At 44.4% G+C, this 17,822-nt stretch overlaps 1 protein-coding gene across 11 annotated transcripts in view; it reads right to left on the reverse strand.

Annotated features, from left to right (window-relative positions):
- Positions 1 to 6,822: 6,822 nt before the first annotated feature.
- The window catches only part of CADM1 (cell adhesion molecule 1), a 146,455-nt gene continuing 135,455 nt past the window's right edge, over positions 6,823 to 17,822 (reverse strand). For 6 of the 11 annotated variants that reach the window (XM_015884142.2, XM_015884141.2, XM_015884139.2 and 3 more), the window contains 2 exons: positions 9,728 to 9,859; positions 6,823 to 9,264 (listed from right to left, as the gene is read on the reverse strand). In XM_015884142.2, coding sequence (XP_015739628.1) covers positions 9,146 to 9,264; positions 9,728 to 9,859 — 251 coding nt within the window. In that variant the 3' untranslated portion in view covers positions 6,823 to 9,145. Of the gene's footprint in view, positions 9,265 to 9,727; positions 9,860 to 16,608; positions 16,690 to 17,822 lie in introns of all 11 variants that reach the window. The other 5 variants (XM_015884138.2, XM_015884135.2, XM_015884134.2 and 2 more) reach the window with 1 other exon arrangement.

Genomic DNA, 17,822 nt, shown 5'->3' on the forward strand with positions numbered 1-17,822 from the left:
GCTCTGGCTCTGCAAAACATGATAAGAGACAGGAGGGAGGCATGGGCCTGTGCAGCAGGTAGGCAGAGATGCACAGCATAAAGCAGGTATTCATTCAATCACAGAATCATGAAGGCTGGAAAAGACCTCTAAGATCACCCAGTCCAACCATTCACCTGCTGCCAGTATTGCCCACTAATCCACGTCCCTCAGTACAACGTCTATCCTTTCTTTAAACACTTCTAGTGATGGTGTCTCCACTACTATTATTAATGTATTAATGCAGCTGGGCCCAATGTATTCACATTTTCCAGGAAAAGCCTTCAGCATACAGTATGAAATGCCTCAACGACTGTTTCTTGAAATAGGAAAAGCCAGTTTAAACTTTTATTGGCCATTAAACTTAAATTATTTTCTCTGTTGCACTAATTCAATGTTAAACTATTAGCCTGAGCATTGCTTTTTAGTTGGGATTTGTTTTCTCCCGTTGCTGAAGTTATCCAGATACGTAGGGTTCATTTAAAATCAGAGGAGGATAATGTGTGCAAGGGAGATAATCTTCTGCAAATGGCTGGTAAATTGGAACCACCAGAATTATGGGCTTGTTCTGTGTGGAGGACTGAATTGCTCTGCCCAAGCTCACAGGACTCAAGTACAACCCATTTCCATGTGTGTACTGTAGATGTTGTGTCTGTGCTGTGTTTGAAGCCCTGCATTACCCTGCATTACTCTGTATTGTCCAGGACTGCCTTCCATTGCCCTGCATTGCCCTGCATCACTCTTTACTGCTATGCATTTCTCGGTGTCACTCTGCATTGCCCTGCATTGTTCAGGATTGCCTTGGATTGCCATGCATTGCTCTGCATGGCTCTGCATGGCTCTACATTGCTTTGCATTGCTCTGCATTGCTTTGCATTGCTTTGCATTGCTTTGCATTGCTCTGCACTGCCCTTCATTGCTCCACATCACCCAGCATCACTCTGCCTTGCCCAGCATTGCTCTGTCTTGCCCAGCATTGCCCTACATTGCTTTGCACTGCTGTGCTTTGCCTTGCGCTGCCTGCACAGTGCAGGTCTTGGCGTGATCAATGCACTGAGGAGCAGATGTGATCCCATGTGGCACTCCAGGAGCCACTGCCTGCTAAATGTGATTGGATCTTCAGAAAAACCTATTAGTCTGGTGTCAGGACTTCTGATGATAACTGACTGGCCAGCTCGGATCAATCCTGTGGACTTGGACAGTTGCACCTCAACCCAGCTCCCCACCTATTTTTTTTTCTTAACACAAGGGTATTTCAATCACTGAGCTCAGCATTCAGGTGCATTTTACCCAATATAATTTGAAGTGTCAGTTATCACTCCTTACTTCATGTAACAGGAGCTGCCTTGACTTCCAGAAATACCAGCCTGGCAGAAAAGGCAGTAATTATGCAATCAGAAGTTAAAATAATTCCACTTGGTACTTGGTTAAAATAATAATAATAATAATAATATTAATAAAGAATTGTATTTCTTACCTAATGATATAATCACGCAATTAGTTCCAAATCACTTACACAACTTGTAAAAATGCTAAGTTCAGGGCAAAATCTACACTTTTAGTTTAAGTAATGATCATTTTCTACAATTTCATGAGATGTCCTTCGGCCCTTTTAATTAAAAGCACTCACCAGCAGCAGGCTCACAGCCCAAGGGGAGCATTGCTGGAGCTGGCTCCCAGGGCTGTTAGATTTGCAGCCTCTCATTTCTGCATGCTATTCGTTCCAGCTTTCCCAGCAAGGCTTTCGTTTTGGTGCTTGAAGTGTTAAGGCACAGCACCGCCCCATTAAGCTGTGGGGCTGTTAGGAAAACATGGGGCTGTGAGGGCTTTCTAGGAGCCAAAATGCCTGGATGTTCAATGACAAGGCATGTTGGCTTGTGATGGCCAAGGAACAAGGAGGGGATGTCGGGTGCACAATCTGGGCAGCGTGGAAAATTGCTGTGGCTTCCTAAACCTCAGCAAATGCAATCAGAGAGGTTTCTGGGTGGATCTCCTTCTCTGTATGGCTCTAAAAGACCAGACAAAAGCATAGTGCAGTCACTTGCTGGATAACTTCAAGAGATTGGATGTTGACACAAGTCTACTGGAGTCATCTAAGAGTGTGGATTAAGCTCCAGTTGTCCCAGGCAGACCTCCCTATTCCCCGGGACGTAATGAAGTATAAATAAGAATCTTTTGAAGTCACAGCGAAGTAAATCTGTGATCATTTCAAGCAGCGATTTATTTGGGTTTCTTTTTCCAAACAGATGGATGCTGCAGCCTGAAATTGCCAAGATTAAAGGGAGCAGTGGTTTAATACACATGACTGGGGAAATAGCTGGGCTATTTGAGGAGCTGAATCCAAAGTCTTGGCAAAGGCTCTGCTCAACATTCACAGAAGGTAAACAGCCCGAGAGCAAAGCAACTGCATCTCCTGCCCAGCACAGAGGCGCTGGCAAACGCAAGAATAATGAGAAATGTCCCGATTTGGGGCATGGCATGAATGAGCCACACATGTCCATAAATAAATCATGAACTCTGCAACACGCAGCTTATTCGCTCTCACAAAAGCCGGGGCTGGCAGCATTTTCACCCAGCGATCTTCACAACTGGGTTCTTAATAGGCTATTAACGCTCAATCAAACTTCTATCAGTTTTAACTCCAGAAGCTGAGACGCGGCCATAACCACACGGCCCCATCCCTTCCCTACCTCCTGCAGCAGCTTTGCCTAGTGCTGGCTTTGCTGCTCCCTGCATCCGCCTCTGTGCTTACTGAATTATTGAAAATGACCACAACAAGCAGCAGAGCCGTGCTTCAAGGCAGCCTTAATTACAGCCCAGCACCCTCAGGGCTAAGAGCCAAAGAGACAGTGACAGTGGGGACACGATGGAGAACTCTCCCCATTGCCACGTGCAGGCGTTTTGTGGCAGAGGAAGAGCAGAATAAGCCAGCTTCTGCTATTCACAAGGTACTCACCCATAGGTGCATGCAGATGTGCATCATGGAGATAAATGTCACCAGCTCTGAGAGGTGCCAGTGACGGCAGCAGGTGGGTACCAGCTTCCTTCCTGCAGCTGTGAGAGCTACAGAATGTCCCAAAAGGATCATAAAAACCATAGAATAGCCTGGCTTGAAAGGACCTTAAAGATCATCCAGTTTCAACCCCCTGTTATGGGCAGGGTTGCCAACCACCAGACCAAGCTGAAGGATCACTAAGTCCAAGTCCTGGCTCCACAGCAGAGCATGCCGCTTTTTATTTCCTATTCTTTCCTTAGATTTCAGTGCAAAGACAACTGAAGTGTCTCAATAAGGAAAGTCCACCTAGTTTCACTGAACCTGCAGCACTAGGCAGGGCAGTTGTTCTTCATGCATTACCTTACCCATCTGCAGATATAGACTGATGTATTGCTTCCCAGCTTATTAATAGGACAGTGTGTCTCTCATTTAGTGTGTTATCTCTGGTGTCCCAACACAGCAAAAGGCAGGGATATATGAATCAGATGACCTTGGAGGCCCCTTTCAACCCAAGCCATACTGTCCTGTGATGCTATCAAACACTTCCTTGACAAATGAGATTCTCAGTCTATCGAAAAGAAATAAAATCATTACAACCTGTTCCATAAAATAGGTACCACGTATTTAAGACGTGAACTATTCTGGAATAACAGTTATTACACCTTTGCTCTTTTTTCCACCACACCCAGAAATAGGCAGAAGTGGAACCACTCTCCTGTTACTTTTTGTATAGATTTCTACTTTCAGCCATAAAAGGCTCTTTTTGTGGATTGCTCTGCTTATTAACAGATCCACGGGGGCTGGGGCAGATGGAAGAGGTCAGGCTGTGTTAACACATTCACTGCTACATTCCTTGGGCCTGGGCAGCTCTGCCCAACAAAGCACATCTGCTGCAGGGAGGGATTGCATCTGGCACCCCACCCTGTTGTTCTTTGCAGGCAAAATACGGATGATGCCATTGCTGAATACACCTAAAATTCATGAGACAACAGAGTTGCTGCAATTTGCTATTCCTCCTAGTCTTTATAGTGTTTTAATGGATTTATTCTCCGTGACAGAGGAGTCTCCAGACAGGGTGGCACTGGAAGATGATGAGCTGTCAGCGCTGAGCTCCATCCCTCAGCAGCTGGGCACACGTTAGGTATCTCCACACTGATGGGCTCGCCATCAAACATCTCTGCCTGCCTGCCAGGGAGCAGCGCGGCACCAACATGAGGAGCCCTGCACAATGCAGCTCTTTGGATGTTGTTTGCAAGCAAGCAATCCGCCGTGGTGCCTCCGCCGGCCCACAGCGCGCTTTCAACTCCTCGTTGTTGGAAGCAGTGCCAAGCGCTCGCTGCGCTCTGCACATTTCTCTCTCTCCTTAAATTATTATCTCTCTCCCAGCGGAATAAAGACTCCCGAATTTTTCTTTCACCTGTTCTATTGACATTGTGCCAGACTGAAACGCTGCAGCCTGAATGGTAATGACCAGAAAGCGTTCAGAGAGAAGGGAGCGAGGAACAGGTGGGGAAGGAATTCAATCGCCCATCAACTCCATAACCTTGTTTCTGACACCACGAGCGTGGGCAGCTTTTTGCTCAGTGTCAGAACTTCTGTAGGAAAAACATTACTTAGAGAGGTGGATTCAACTTGGAAGCATTGAACAACAGCCTTGGTGTGCCAGCCTGGCTATAGAAAGCTACTTGCAAGCGCATTTGCTTTATGCATAGACATTAAGATGGTGCATCTCTCTGTAGTATCTGTTCAGTGGAAAACAATGGGGAAAATACTCAGAACTGAGTCTGGAATAGGGATAGGGTGGAGAAAACCACATATCCCAACACCCTCCCCAGCGTCACAGGATTGAAATACCCATCTGCTCTTAAAGGGTTGTGCACTGGGCTGCCCAACACCAGCTCTGGAAGATTGAAATATCAGTTACAGATCAATTTTCTCCTCAAATAAACACTAATACAGGATAAACAGTATTAGAAGATACAATCGTAACATTGCTGACTGCGGGCTGGGCTTCCCGCTGCTCGCAGCAAGTTTAAGCCTAGAGATTAATTAACCTGAGAAGCTATCACTTAGGGAAGATTTAAGGCTCTTGCATCAGGAATATGAGCAGAGGAGAAGCCATGCGTGCAGGATGGCAGCGGAGACCGAAGGAGGTTAACGCGCTTTGATTTTCCCATGGTTCCCTTTTGTTCTGCTCAGCGCCAGCTCTGGCTGTAGGGATCAGGTGTGTAAGCTGAGGTGAGCTGCCCTCCATGGCCACCATTATGCTTACAGATCTTCTCCCAGTTCTGGATCTCAGTTTTGCTGGCAGTGCTCCAGTTTGTCGTGGACTTATATCCAACACAGCTCCCCAGGTTGTCACCTGGCACTCACCTGTGTTCTGCTCAGTCCTTACCTTCTGTGAACTTCTCTGTCTCATGAACTGTGTTGCTGTTGTTCTTCAGAGTGCTGTGCATTGGGAAGTAGGTGCTGCTTAGTGAGCAGCATCATAAAGAACCAACAGCTGTGCAACTCTTCTTAAAGAATGAAGTGCCACAGGGGTTATACCCTGGTTCTGAACATCCAAGTGTCATAAAAAATCATAAAGGTTGGAAAGGACCTCTAGGATCATCCAGTCCAACCATCCAACTACCACCAATACTGCCCATTGACCACATCCCTCGACGCCAAATCTCCACATTTTTTTTAACACCCCCAGGGACCCCAGGGACCAGTGACCCCCCCCAAGCCCTTGGGCAGCCCATTCCAGTGCTCAACCACTCCTTGGGAGACAAAGTTTTTCCTCATATCCAACCTGACCCTCCTAAGGTCCCCCCAAGACCCAACTCAGTGCTGTATCATGGAATGCTCCTCTAGGCTTTCAGGAATAAAACTTTCATTTTGAGGACTACTAGAAATCTCCCAAGGCAACAAAACCTTTTGTGCTTGCATTAGCTGTCCCAACAGACATTGCCATGTCCCTCCCACCACCAAAATGCTGTGCACTGCCAGCAGGCACCGTGCTGCTGAGCACAGGTGTGTGCACAGTGTGCCAAATGCTTCTCATCAGGGACCATCCTCCCCCACCCAGCAGCTGAAAGAAGCAAGGCAACCTCATTACAGTGCTCAGCAACCAGCACATTATGCTGAAACTCTAATTAAATACTCAAGATAGCCATCTTTCTTTAAAAACATAACAAAACTAAACAAAGCAATGCAACAAACCAACCAATGATCTTTTAAATGTCAGCTATCAACTTAATACAGCAACTGGAAGTGCTCAGTCCAAGCACTTAAAGCAGCTTTTTCATCCTCCTCATTTGGCCCTTTGGGAAGTACTGCTCAAATGGATTGACACATGCCAATGTGTCTCTTACAGAACTGGGTTAATTTGTGACAAAATGGTGCTGAGAGAGGGCAAAGCACTGCACTGACCTCTGTGGCTTTCCAGTTAGGAATGGCAGTCCCCTCCCAGAGGGGAGCTGAGCCGCAGCACTGCTCTTGTGGATTCAGCAGCCTGGGAAAACGCATCAGAGATTTCCCAACGGAGCCAACCTCTTCTAGAGAGCAAGGCTCCCTTCTCAGACTTGCAGGAGATACTGGAAGGCAGCGTCAGCAATGGCATGCAGGTGACCTCGGGACTCCTGCCCCAAACCCTAAACACAGGCAATACAGAATCAAGGAATATCCCAACCAGGAAGGGACAGAGATGGATCAGAGAGTCCTTAGACCCTAATTTACCAGCACCAGCCTTCCCTTCCCACTGCAATGCAGAGCTCCATCCGCCGCCTGCCGAGCAGCAAAGAGTGCAGGATGAGAAGCGAAGGTAGTTTTGTAACATTAATCTTTTTTTTTATTAAGAAGACAGATATTTTATAGTACTTCTTTTTTTTTTTTTTCTTTTTCTTTTTCTTTGTAAAAATGGTATACATGAACCGATACAAAATGTAAATGGGAACAGATGGATATGTATTTTTCTTACATTGTAACATCTTCCATGGACACCTTAAAACAGAACTGGCCTAAGGGGAAGAAATAAAAAGGCTGGGTGAATAAAGAACAAGGCTGTTTAGCATCAGTCACGCTTCCTTCATTTGTAATTCTCCTTTAAATGTGTTTGTTCTTTCTTCACACTTAAAAATCCTAATGACCTAAAGCTGTACAAAGTAATACTCAACAATACATTTCAAACAGTGCACTGTATACTGAAGAAAAAATACATAAACCAATATACAACTAAAATTGGTAATTTCCTGTGTTTTTTTGTTGGTTTTTTAAATTATTATTCTGTTTTTTTTTCTTTTTCCAATGCATGGGGCCGAAATCTTTGCAATCTACCTGAGACGGAAAACACCAATCAAAACACATGAACCTGAGACATGTCAACATTGTTAAGTCAAAGTTACATCGGTAACACTGCACTACTGTACACTTCCAAAACAAAGATGGGCTGTCCAAAAACAGGATGTCAAATTCTGTGACCGATGAGTAAAAAAAGCACCTCTTCCCCCCCTCCCTCCCCCCCCTGAACTCTACATGCTGAATGCTTCTCACCATGGTGTGGTTTGGCAATGGTGCTGAAGGCTCAGAAAAGAGCTGCGCTCGATAAAATCTGCTCAGGAGGAAAACAAAAGAAAGCTATTCCAGTGAGTTTCTTCTTCTTGTATTAAGGGAAAAAAACCAACTACTGCTCCAGAACGGACTTTTACTTTTCATGCCATCCCATTCCCAACATATCCTGCTTTACAATGGTTCTGCCAAAAAATAAAACAAACAAACAAAAAAACCCACACAGAAAGATGATCCCCCCTCCCTAACCCCTTAAAAAAACCCAAACCTGACGCTAAGATTAATGTTACCCTTAAATAAATCAGCATACGCATTGTTCCACATAAACACAGTAAAAAAAAGTACCTCTCTACATCCAAGGTAATTCACCAAATTCAGGTAGGATTCCCATAGTGCCTTCTCGTTGCTATCTGTCACCAATCTACAATCGACCTACATTCTCCTTTTTACCTATGGCTTTAATAAGTCAGTTAGCACTGCAATTTTTTTAATGCAAATTCCCACTTTTTATCCATCAGATGAAAATAAAATAAAAGGCAGTTTTTCCTGTCCAGCCATCCCAGGGCTTGGACCTGGCACAGTGCAGGACACAGTGGTTGGCTTTGGGGTTGGAGACACATGGGATGAGCACCCAACCCCATACCCACCCTGATGCCTTCCGAGCACCACGCCAGCGGAGGGGGACAGAAGCGCACTGGCACTCCAGGAGGGCTTTTCCTGTGCTAGAAAATTGGGGAGAAGTTGGGACAGAGAGCAGTTTGCAACAGTTATCTGAGCAGAAATCCTGCCCTAAACCCTCGATGGGGTGAATCCTGCACTCCAGAGCCGCTGGGGGCTGCAGGGCACCTGGCTGGGAGCAGAGCCTGGGCGCGGATGGACGCACCGCGGGCGGGCAGCACCTTTTCTGAGTTGCGGGCTATTTTCTAGTCTCCATCAATCTAAAGCATTTGGAACACGGGCAGCCACAAACAGGTTCTCGTTTGTTTGTTTATCCAAGCCTTTACGACAATAGAGAAAATGGAATATGGGTACAGCGAATTGCAAACTATGAAATCTAAAATGTGCTGGTTCTCCTCCGATGAAACCGAGTTTCGAAGAGAAAACAGTGAAGATAAAAAGAAAAAAAAACACCTTGAAAGAAACCAACCTATTCCAAGGAGTCCCAGCAGGCAACTCCAGAAACAGAGGACAAAAGGAGAAACAAAGAACCACAGAAACCCGAAGGGAACTAACACACAGAAGCCCCTCTTCTTCCCAGCCTCCTCCCAAACCCAAACAAACAGAAATAAAACAAGGCACAGAATCTTCTGCAAATGACTTCACTAAACTAAACCCAAGTCGGACTTGGCCAAAAAAACAAAACCCAAACAAACTGAGGTGTCGAACAGCAGAGTGTACTTTACGAAGAATATTTTTACACAGCAAATCCCAGACCCTCCCAGTCTCACAGCTCTCCACCCATTTGCGTTTCTCTTTAAAAAAGACACAAGCTGGTTGCAACTTCCAATATCACTGTCTCTTTAGCATTTTAAATAGGGTCAGTATCCGTCCACAGTTGGACACCTCATTGAAACCAAGGCTGTTCTAGATGAAGTACTCTTTTTTTTCTTCGGAGTTGTTTTGTCCTCCTTCTGCATTGATGATAGCTGTGTCTGCGTCGGCTGCATCGTCCGCTCCTTTGGCTTCATGAGTGAAGTATGTACCTGCAAAGGAAGCAGTACGCTGTGTAACATGGCAAGAGCTAGCAACTAAGCCACGAGAATGGGCACTCAATGCCACCAGAAAGAAAGAGCCTGAGAGCAAGTTCCAAAGCACAAACCCCAGCATGTGGAGCGAAGATTTCATCAGTCCTGCCTGAGACACCCCAATGTGCAACTCCTGTTTGCTTCCAATACCTGGAAGCTTTTCAAAATGCTCTCAGTGAAGCTGGTAAGCATAAATCCTTTGGTGCAAACACTATCTGGAGTGGGCACAGCACCACACATGGGCTTGGCCTTACAGACCCATCATGTTACAACGTAAACCACTTGGCACATATGCACCAGCTCAGGTCAATGAGGTTTTGTAGCCAGACCTCCAAATTTCAGCTCTAACTTGTGTAACACCACGTGGAAGCTGAAGCATGTGCCAAGTCCGTTCATTTTCCAGTTGCAGCCTTTGTCTTACCTTTATGTCTTGCAAAATATCGCCCTAAAATGATGAGCAGGCAAAGCATGGCAAATACAACCACGGCCACGACACCACCGACGACTGCATGGTCCACGCTCCTTATTGCCCCTTCCTCACCTGCACGAGAATCTGTTGAGATCAGAAGAGCAGTAAGAATTGGGGACTCACTACGACACAACGTGAAGGTTTTCGTTGTAGCCACCCTCTGGTTTGGAAAAGCCCCCCTTCTGCTTTCCAAAGGAGTAGGGATAAAGCATGGAGCTATCCAGACAGATGAGTTCAGGGTGAACTGATCTGGCCGATACCTCGCCAGGTGCCTCCCGCTACAAGCAGCAGCACTACCACTACTGGTGGACAGCTGGGACAGGGAAAGGAAGAGAAGAGATGTGGAATCATTGGTGGGCACGAGTTTTTGGAGGGTCCCCTAGGATACTCCCCAGATTCCGACCTTCCTTAGGGGCAAGTTGCAGTACAACATGGCAATACGAATCATTAGCTCTGGAGAGACCTCATAAACAAGTGCCCTGGTGAAAACACTTTAACATCAGCCCAAAAAAACAATCAACCAAGCTCTGTAAATGCATCTACAGCCATCATCTCCCCCAATAAGAACTCAAAATTACATAATTAAGCATGACCTTTTCTGTTCATTACAGCTCATGACGTCCGGAGAAACAAAACTCTTAATCCCAACTATAAAAACCTCTTCAAAAGCAGATAGTGAGCAATAATTGTGCATTGCCTCCAACTGCTTTATTTTATTTATTTAACTCCTCACCATGCAATTAGTTTTCTTTTATAAGCATCTCTCCCTTAGGATGCCATCACCGGGAGAGGAATGACTTATTTGGCTGAGGAACAACTCCAAAATGAACCCGGAATGAGCTATGGCCATGTAAAATGAATGTATAGCAGTGTAAACAATTTTAATTTAAGAACGCGGCTACATCAACCCTCGCTGCAATTCTAATGGCAACCGAGATTTATAACGTAGTAAGAAACAATTATTCTCCCGTTGATTAATACATTAACATTTTGGAATAGAAGCTAAACCATTGTCTCTCTCTCTCTCTCTCTTTTTTTTATTGAGTCAAGCGCGACACCTCCATTAAAATGATTTACTGGCCATACCTTACAATTTAAGCACAGCAGCAACAGAAACGGTAAAAATCTTTTAACTTTACATGATTTGTGAAGTCATATGTGAAGGATTTACCATTTAGATCTTTCACTACAAGAAGCACATGGCCTATAAATCTGCCCTGCGTGCAGTTGCCCAGGCACCTAAGAGAAATGCGTTTTACCAGGAAGACTGAGAGTGCAAATTCAAGTCAATTTTTAAGAAAGATTTATCCCGGTCTCTCTCCAAAGAACAGAGCAAATCTCTGAAGCCTCCACCTCTAATAATATTTGAAGTTTATCGATCAAGCGTACAGATCCGTGACAGCTAAAGGTAATGGTGCTCTTTTGAGCTGAAACCTGATACAATGCTCTCAAGCAGGAGCCCAGGATTTACGCTTTCTATCGATATTTCCAATTCTGTTGTAAGATGAAGCACTAAGGGATGTAAGTAAATAACTCGTGACTGGGAGCGTTGTATAGCACGCTTTAATTAAAACAATTTAAGAAAAAACCTTGGAGTATTTCTTCAACTTTTCTGAAGCAGCAGCTTTGGCACATGCTATGGTTTTAATGCTGCCAAGCTCTGATGAAAGTGGGGGGAGGAAGGGGGGGTAAAATAAAGAACAGCCCATGAGCAACCACAAAGGGAGAACCCCTTCCAACAACTCACCTAATAAGCTCAACTCAATGAGACAAAAAAGACACTGCTGTAAACCGTAAGGCATTTGCTTCCACATAACCCAAAGCCGGGTCATTTAGCAGTGGGAGGAGCAAGCCAGGATCCATGTTAATGCCTGGGGTTCACCAAAGGGAACACGCACCACTGGCAAGTTATTGCACAGGACTTCACCATCAGAACAAAAATGAGACATGAAGAACTGAAACACAAAATTCTCTCTTATGCTGTAACCACAAAGTGCACCCAAAGGATACAACTTAATTAGGAAACAACCCAGAATACATTTCACTTGGTGGAAAAGCCCTATGCACAGCTCTATGAGAATGAACACATCTTCAACTGTCAGCAGCACCACATCCAAATGGAAGCACTGCCTTTGAGGTCAATACTTCCCAGCTTTCTGGTGAAGACAAATAACAATAAGCATTTAAGAACATGGTGCACGTCCTGGAGCCATGACAGAAGGATTTCTACTCACTGTGGCAAGCTGCCAGAACAAACAAATTACCTCTAAAAAAGGACATTTTTCTTCCTTTTTTTTTTTTTTTTCCTTGGTTTTTAATCATCTTCAGTAGGAACAAACTGTGTTGTGAGCACTTCCCAGCATTTGCTGCTTTGGCAAGAAGGCGGACATCCCTGCTCAGTGATGGGAAGGATGCCTGAGGTGGTGCAGCACCATGCCAAGCAGACCCCCCTGACTTGGGCAGGGATGCTGCTGCAACAGCAACCAGGGAAAACCACAGCCTGGGGTGTTCTGGGGCCACTGCAGCTTCAGACAAGAATCAATCTGTTAGGTACATGGCTAAATACCTTCTCCATCAAGCTTAGGTTTGAAGGATGTACCCAAGCCAGTAGTGGTTGCAAACCATGCGATACCCAACTGTGCAGCCGTTGATGGAGCAATTCCGACTTTAAAGATGTATTTATATTTATGTATTAATTACCCACGGAAAGGCTCTTGGTGTCTAATTGCAAATGTGCTGGACGAAACAGGCAGGAGCTCTGTTTAAAAATAAACACGCCACATTTAGAAGCGCTACAACCCCTGCACTTACTGGAATTAGCTCCTCTTCCTGTCCTTCCTATGTTGCATTGATTTGCTCTCCAAAGGAACCACTTGCAATTTAAAATAGTACAAAAATCAGATTTTTCAAAGCTAAAGCCCTCTCGCCAAATCCTTTCTCCTTTTTAAATAGGAAAGAAGGAACAAGGCAGCAGAAATTCACCAGTCTGCGTCCTTTGGGGCTCACAGGGGGTTCCCACTGCCTTTACTTCGGGGTGGTGCCCAGCAGAAAGAATCCCAGGTTGTGGATTATTTCATACTGAATGAGCATCAGTGATGGATGCCACTCATTATTTCCTTGGTAATAAAAGTGTTGAAACTTCAGAGCCGGGAATCATTCCCCAAATTTGTGCCAAGAAAGACAAACCTGACCTTAAAAACCAGAATCTGCTTTAAAATGCTGTCTCTGATTCACAAAAGCTATTCCTGCTTCATATCTATGATTAAAAAAAAGAAATCACAACTTTATTACTGAAGAGGGAACAGACGAGATGGCAGGAACTGACAAAATGCCACATTATTTGCTAATCCTAATATGTTATTCTTCCTTAAGATTTGCTTTTCTCAGCACCAATTCAATTATAGATGCTACAAATCCTTCTGACATTTAATTCCCTCTTGTCAGAGAGTAGTAAATGTATACATGCAGAGCTTTCCCATTAAGATGTTAATATATATTGGAGCACGCTGGCCTTTAAATCGAATAGTCAGAATGTTTCTACGATAGCTCTGTTTTCTGTTTTGCTTGTGTTTTCATAGGGTGGGAGGGGGGAGGGACACAGGGAGGGATGGAAAGAGTCAGCACAGAGACACTACTGCATGTTGGGGACAACATGCACAACTATTCTGCTACTCCACAGCTACGTTGCACCTCAGCTGGACCCCATTTCCGAGGTTGGTGCTTTGATGTGATCCATATAGGGCGGATTATATCAAAGCACCTTAAAGGAAAACTGCAGTGATAACGGCACTGCCTGCTTAAAGTAAGTCAATATATGCAGGAAAAAAAGTCAATTATTTTGTTTTAAAGTACAGTATTGAGGACGACAGTGCCCTTCATTAAAGGTATGCCGTATTTTTACCTAATGTAGCACTGAACTTCTCAGCACAAGATGCAGCACAGTATGGAGCAGCAGAGAGCACTGTAGTCCTATTTAAAATTGCAGCTAATAAACTTTGGGAGCTTTTAAACAAGCTTTTAAATGAGCTTTTAATTGAGCTTTTTGTTCATTATTTTAACCAAGTGCCACTTTAATCGACAAAAATAAATGACAGTGCTCCCAACAAAAATCCTGAAGTTTTCCTTTAAACAGAAAGTGTCATTTGTTCAAGCACTACACAAAGAAAGACGTTTTGTGACTGGTTCCTCCTCCACTCCATCCTAACTCCCTTAGCATCAAATGCACAGAGTCCTAAGCGAGCATCCAGCACTTGGCAGCACAGCCGTGGTGCTCTGCTCACCCTTCTCTTGCCTTAAGGACAAACCCATTCAGGTGGCAAAACTGACACTTGTCAGCCCCAATATCTGAGCGTGGAAAGTGACTCAGGGAAGTGGTAACGAGGAGCCCATAGGAGACGTTGACGTTGATTATTTCTCACATGGGTCTTCTCAGCTGACATCCTTATTTTAAACCTGATGAACCGTCATTATGTGACTACGGTTGGTGGGATTTTTTTATTATTATTATTTTTTAAGTAAGTGTTAATAATAATCTCAAATTCTCTTAGCACTCCTGCAGTAGTAATTGTTTAAAAATAGATCACTTACTGCAGCCTTGGGAGCATGGGAAAAAAGCTGGCAGATTTTAATAGTAATATCCTCATAATGTGGGTCAAGCTCTTACAGCAAGGTTTAGCTTATGGAAAGCGTTTCTCCTCCCAGCTACTCAATAAATAGGCTCCAATCAATTCTGGTTTTAATGAGGCTTTGAGATATACATGTATACATTCATATATACACACATATGCATGTTGTAGGCGGCAGCTCTTCTTTTTAAGTGCTGGCATCTCAAGATTAAAAGAAAGGACCAGATTGGACCTGACTGACTTCACTGGCTGGTTTTTAATTACATATCAATCACTTCTGAGCTGAAAGTTTCAGTGCTATTAGGAACAAATCATTTTATTTAGCTGAAAAACTCTGGAGCAACTTAAAGCCAATCCTCACTTTCTGGTATTGCTGTTACCTTGAGCAGCACAGCTGTTTTACCTAGGTGCTCTGATTAAGGCTCCATTTCTTTAAATACCAGAGACATGAAATAACCAGAGCTTTTAGAGATACGTATCACAGAATCACCAAGGCTGGAAAAGCCTTCTAAGGTCACCCAGTCCAACCATCCACCTACCACCACTACTGCCCACTACACATCACCCAGTACTACCCGTCCCTTGAACACCTCCAGGGTCAGCAACTCCACCACTCGCTCATCCCCTTCTGGCTGAGTTCTGATCTGCAGTTTCATTCTGTGACATTTTTTGGGGGTATCCCTGAACAGCTCTGAATTCTTTTTCTGCAGCCATTTGTGTTATTAAAGCAGAAAACGGATGGAGCTTCTCACAAGCATGTAACACAGACAGGAATTCCGGCATATTTAGACCCATTCCTGCGCTCACAAAAATCTCTTTTATTTCTTGGTGAAAATTTCAAGCTATAGATGTCGGACAACATCGGCTTAATTTGTGTGTGCACACAAGTACGCGTACACACACCATCTCTACTGGCAGCTACACTGCTTCCCAGATGCAATCAAATAAATACATCATGGTAGGGAAGAGACAACCTAAATCCACTTCTTTCAAGAGTTCCCAACTCTTTTTTTCCTTTTTTTCCTCTTGTTGAAGATTCACTTATTATGCAGCTAAAACACCAAAACGATCCAAGTTTGCACACTTCCCTCATGGGCACGAATTAGATGCCATGACCTTACCTCGCTGGATGAACCAACCATTCCCCTTTCCTAAGAGGCAAGAAACCAGGTTAGCGCTGCTGCTGCTTTCCCACTGACTGCTCTTGCGGCTGGCAAACCCTTTAGGAGAACCACGTTTCTAACATCAAGGAACGTCACTAAAATGTAGGGCAGCCATTGGGGTTTTGGTGGGCAGAGCAGGGAGAACAGGGTATCTTCAGTTCAGATCCACTGGAAAATAACCATCGGTGCTCATCTACCAGCTAGGAGACAGTAATCACTGCCCGCACGGCAGGATGAGCAATAATATTATTCATTGCTATAGTCCAGCATTAAGTGTGCTGCTCCTACCCCTACTCTAATTTATTGATGGACTGTTAAAGAGTAGTGTCAACCTGTTCGTCGTATCGTAATTGAATTTGGTCTAATTTAAGCTGGAGAAATTCAAGGAGTTCATCCTTCTTCAATCAATAAGCTCCTCTTCAGTGACCCATTTTAAGATCGCTTCATAAAAAAGAATGCATTTTGTTTTAATAAATTTAATCACTATGACAGCTGCTCAATGTTTATTGGTTGTTTCTTCAGACTTCCCTCCGCTAGAAAATGGAGCGACACTTACAATCAATAGTAATTGATTAATCAGCAACCCCTTGAACAAAGGTGCTAATCAGGTTTTGATTAGTTAATCAAACCAGATGTAAAGGCTACACGGGTCCTTCTTGATTGTTCAGTGTTTTACAAGATGTGTATCAACACTGCTGAGACAAACAAGAAGACCATAATGCACCTGAGGGGCCCGAAATACAGATGTATGGAATTAGATTAACTGGATTATTGCAATCATCACACACAGCAGCATATATATTTATATGCGTGCGTATGTATATGCACACACCAATACAAAGCAGTTTGGACTCATCACTCACAGCACTGCAGGAATTGTCTCTGTAACACTACGGGGCTGGAAAAAGGCTGCAGTAGGATCAGAAGTCAATCTGTGCTGCGGAAGGGTGAGACAAACGCCTCTGTCCCGTACATCCTATGTTAGGAGCACAGCTCTGAGAGGCACAGACACACACAAGTGAACGCGGCACTAGGAACTAGCTACCTGGATGCAAGGCAATAGATGCATTACTTATTTGTACAGTTGGCAGAGCCTCCGTTGAAGCATTTAGCAGGACAGCAGTACCTGAAACGAACAGCACACTGAGCAAACACTGCAGTGGGAGCAGCACATTCAGTTTACACCACATTTCAACAGCCCAGCGGGCTGAGCACACACCTCTGCGGGATGGGCTTTGGCTCAGCACTCACCTGTGCTGCCCTCTGAGCTGCTGCCACCACTCCAAAACGGGATCCTATATCAGTTTCTTGGGAATCTGGGCATGAGTTATGTGATGGAGGGCAGAAGCTTGGTCAGAGCAGCAAGCAGTGCAGGGCTGCAGCTCTGTTTTCCAGTCATATTGGTATGTTTGACTTGGGAAAGCCATCCTTTGGTCATACACAAATAACTTAAGATTGCAACAAGCAAAAAAAAACCAAAATTCTTGGGGGAAAAAAAACATCAGCAGTCAAAACTGATGCTCCAAAATGGGTGTCTGTTAGCGCACAAAGGTGCTCGCTCACCAGCTCTGTGCTTGCACCACGCTGTGGACAACCCATGGGAAATTTCAAGCTGACAAAAAGAACAAAAATAGGCAGTGTTCCGGCAGTCAACACATCCACAGCTCTCTGAGAAAAGTGGGTGTGTCACTGCAAAGCGGGTGCATGAGTGAATGAGTGCATGGTGAGAGTACAGCAGAGCCGGGCAGAGCGGACCCAACTTGTGCTGCTGCCAAGGGGAGGCAGTGTTGCTAGCAGACACCCATTTTGAGGAATTCCTTTGTGGAATTAATTCCCATCCTTCTGTTTGTTCACCAAAATGTATGTTTTCTTTAAGGAAAAAAAAAAAAAAAGACAACAAATGAAAAAATAAAGAGTATCAGAGCAAAACAGTTATTTTCCACCCACACAGTGATATTTAACAGACACCTAGTGCTTCTTACCTATGAGATCTGGCCCAGGCCTGCAATAATAATTATTAGTATTGCTCAGGTGTTAGAATACATATCGAGTTAATCAATCATTTCTAACCTCTTGGCCAAAGCATCCTTATAGTGGCTTACAGGAAGAAAAGCTGTTAGTTTCATTGGAGAAAAGCATTTTACGGAAAAAAACTGTTGTCTTGGGGTTTTGGTTTTTAAACTGCAGAACAAAACAGTGCTGGACCAAACCCCACTGGTGCACCTCATGGTAGAGACCTGCTGGGATGGGGACCAGGCA

Source organism: Coturnix japonica, chromosome 24 (assembly GCF_001577835.2).
Source record: "Coturnix japonica isolate 7356 chromosome 24, Coturnix japonica 2.1, whole genome shotgun sequence".
Classification (NCBI taxonomy): domain Eukaryota; kingdom Metazoa; phylum Chordata; class Aves; order Galliformes; family Phasianidae; genus Coturnix; species Coturnix japonica.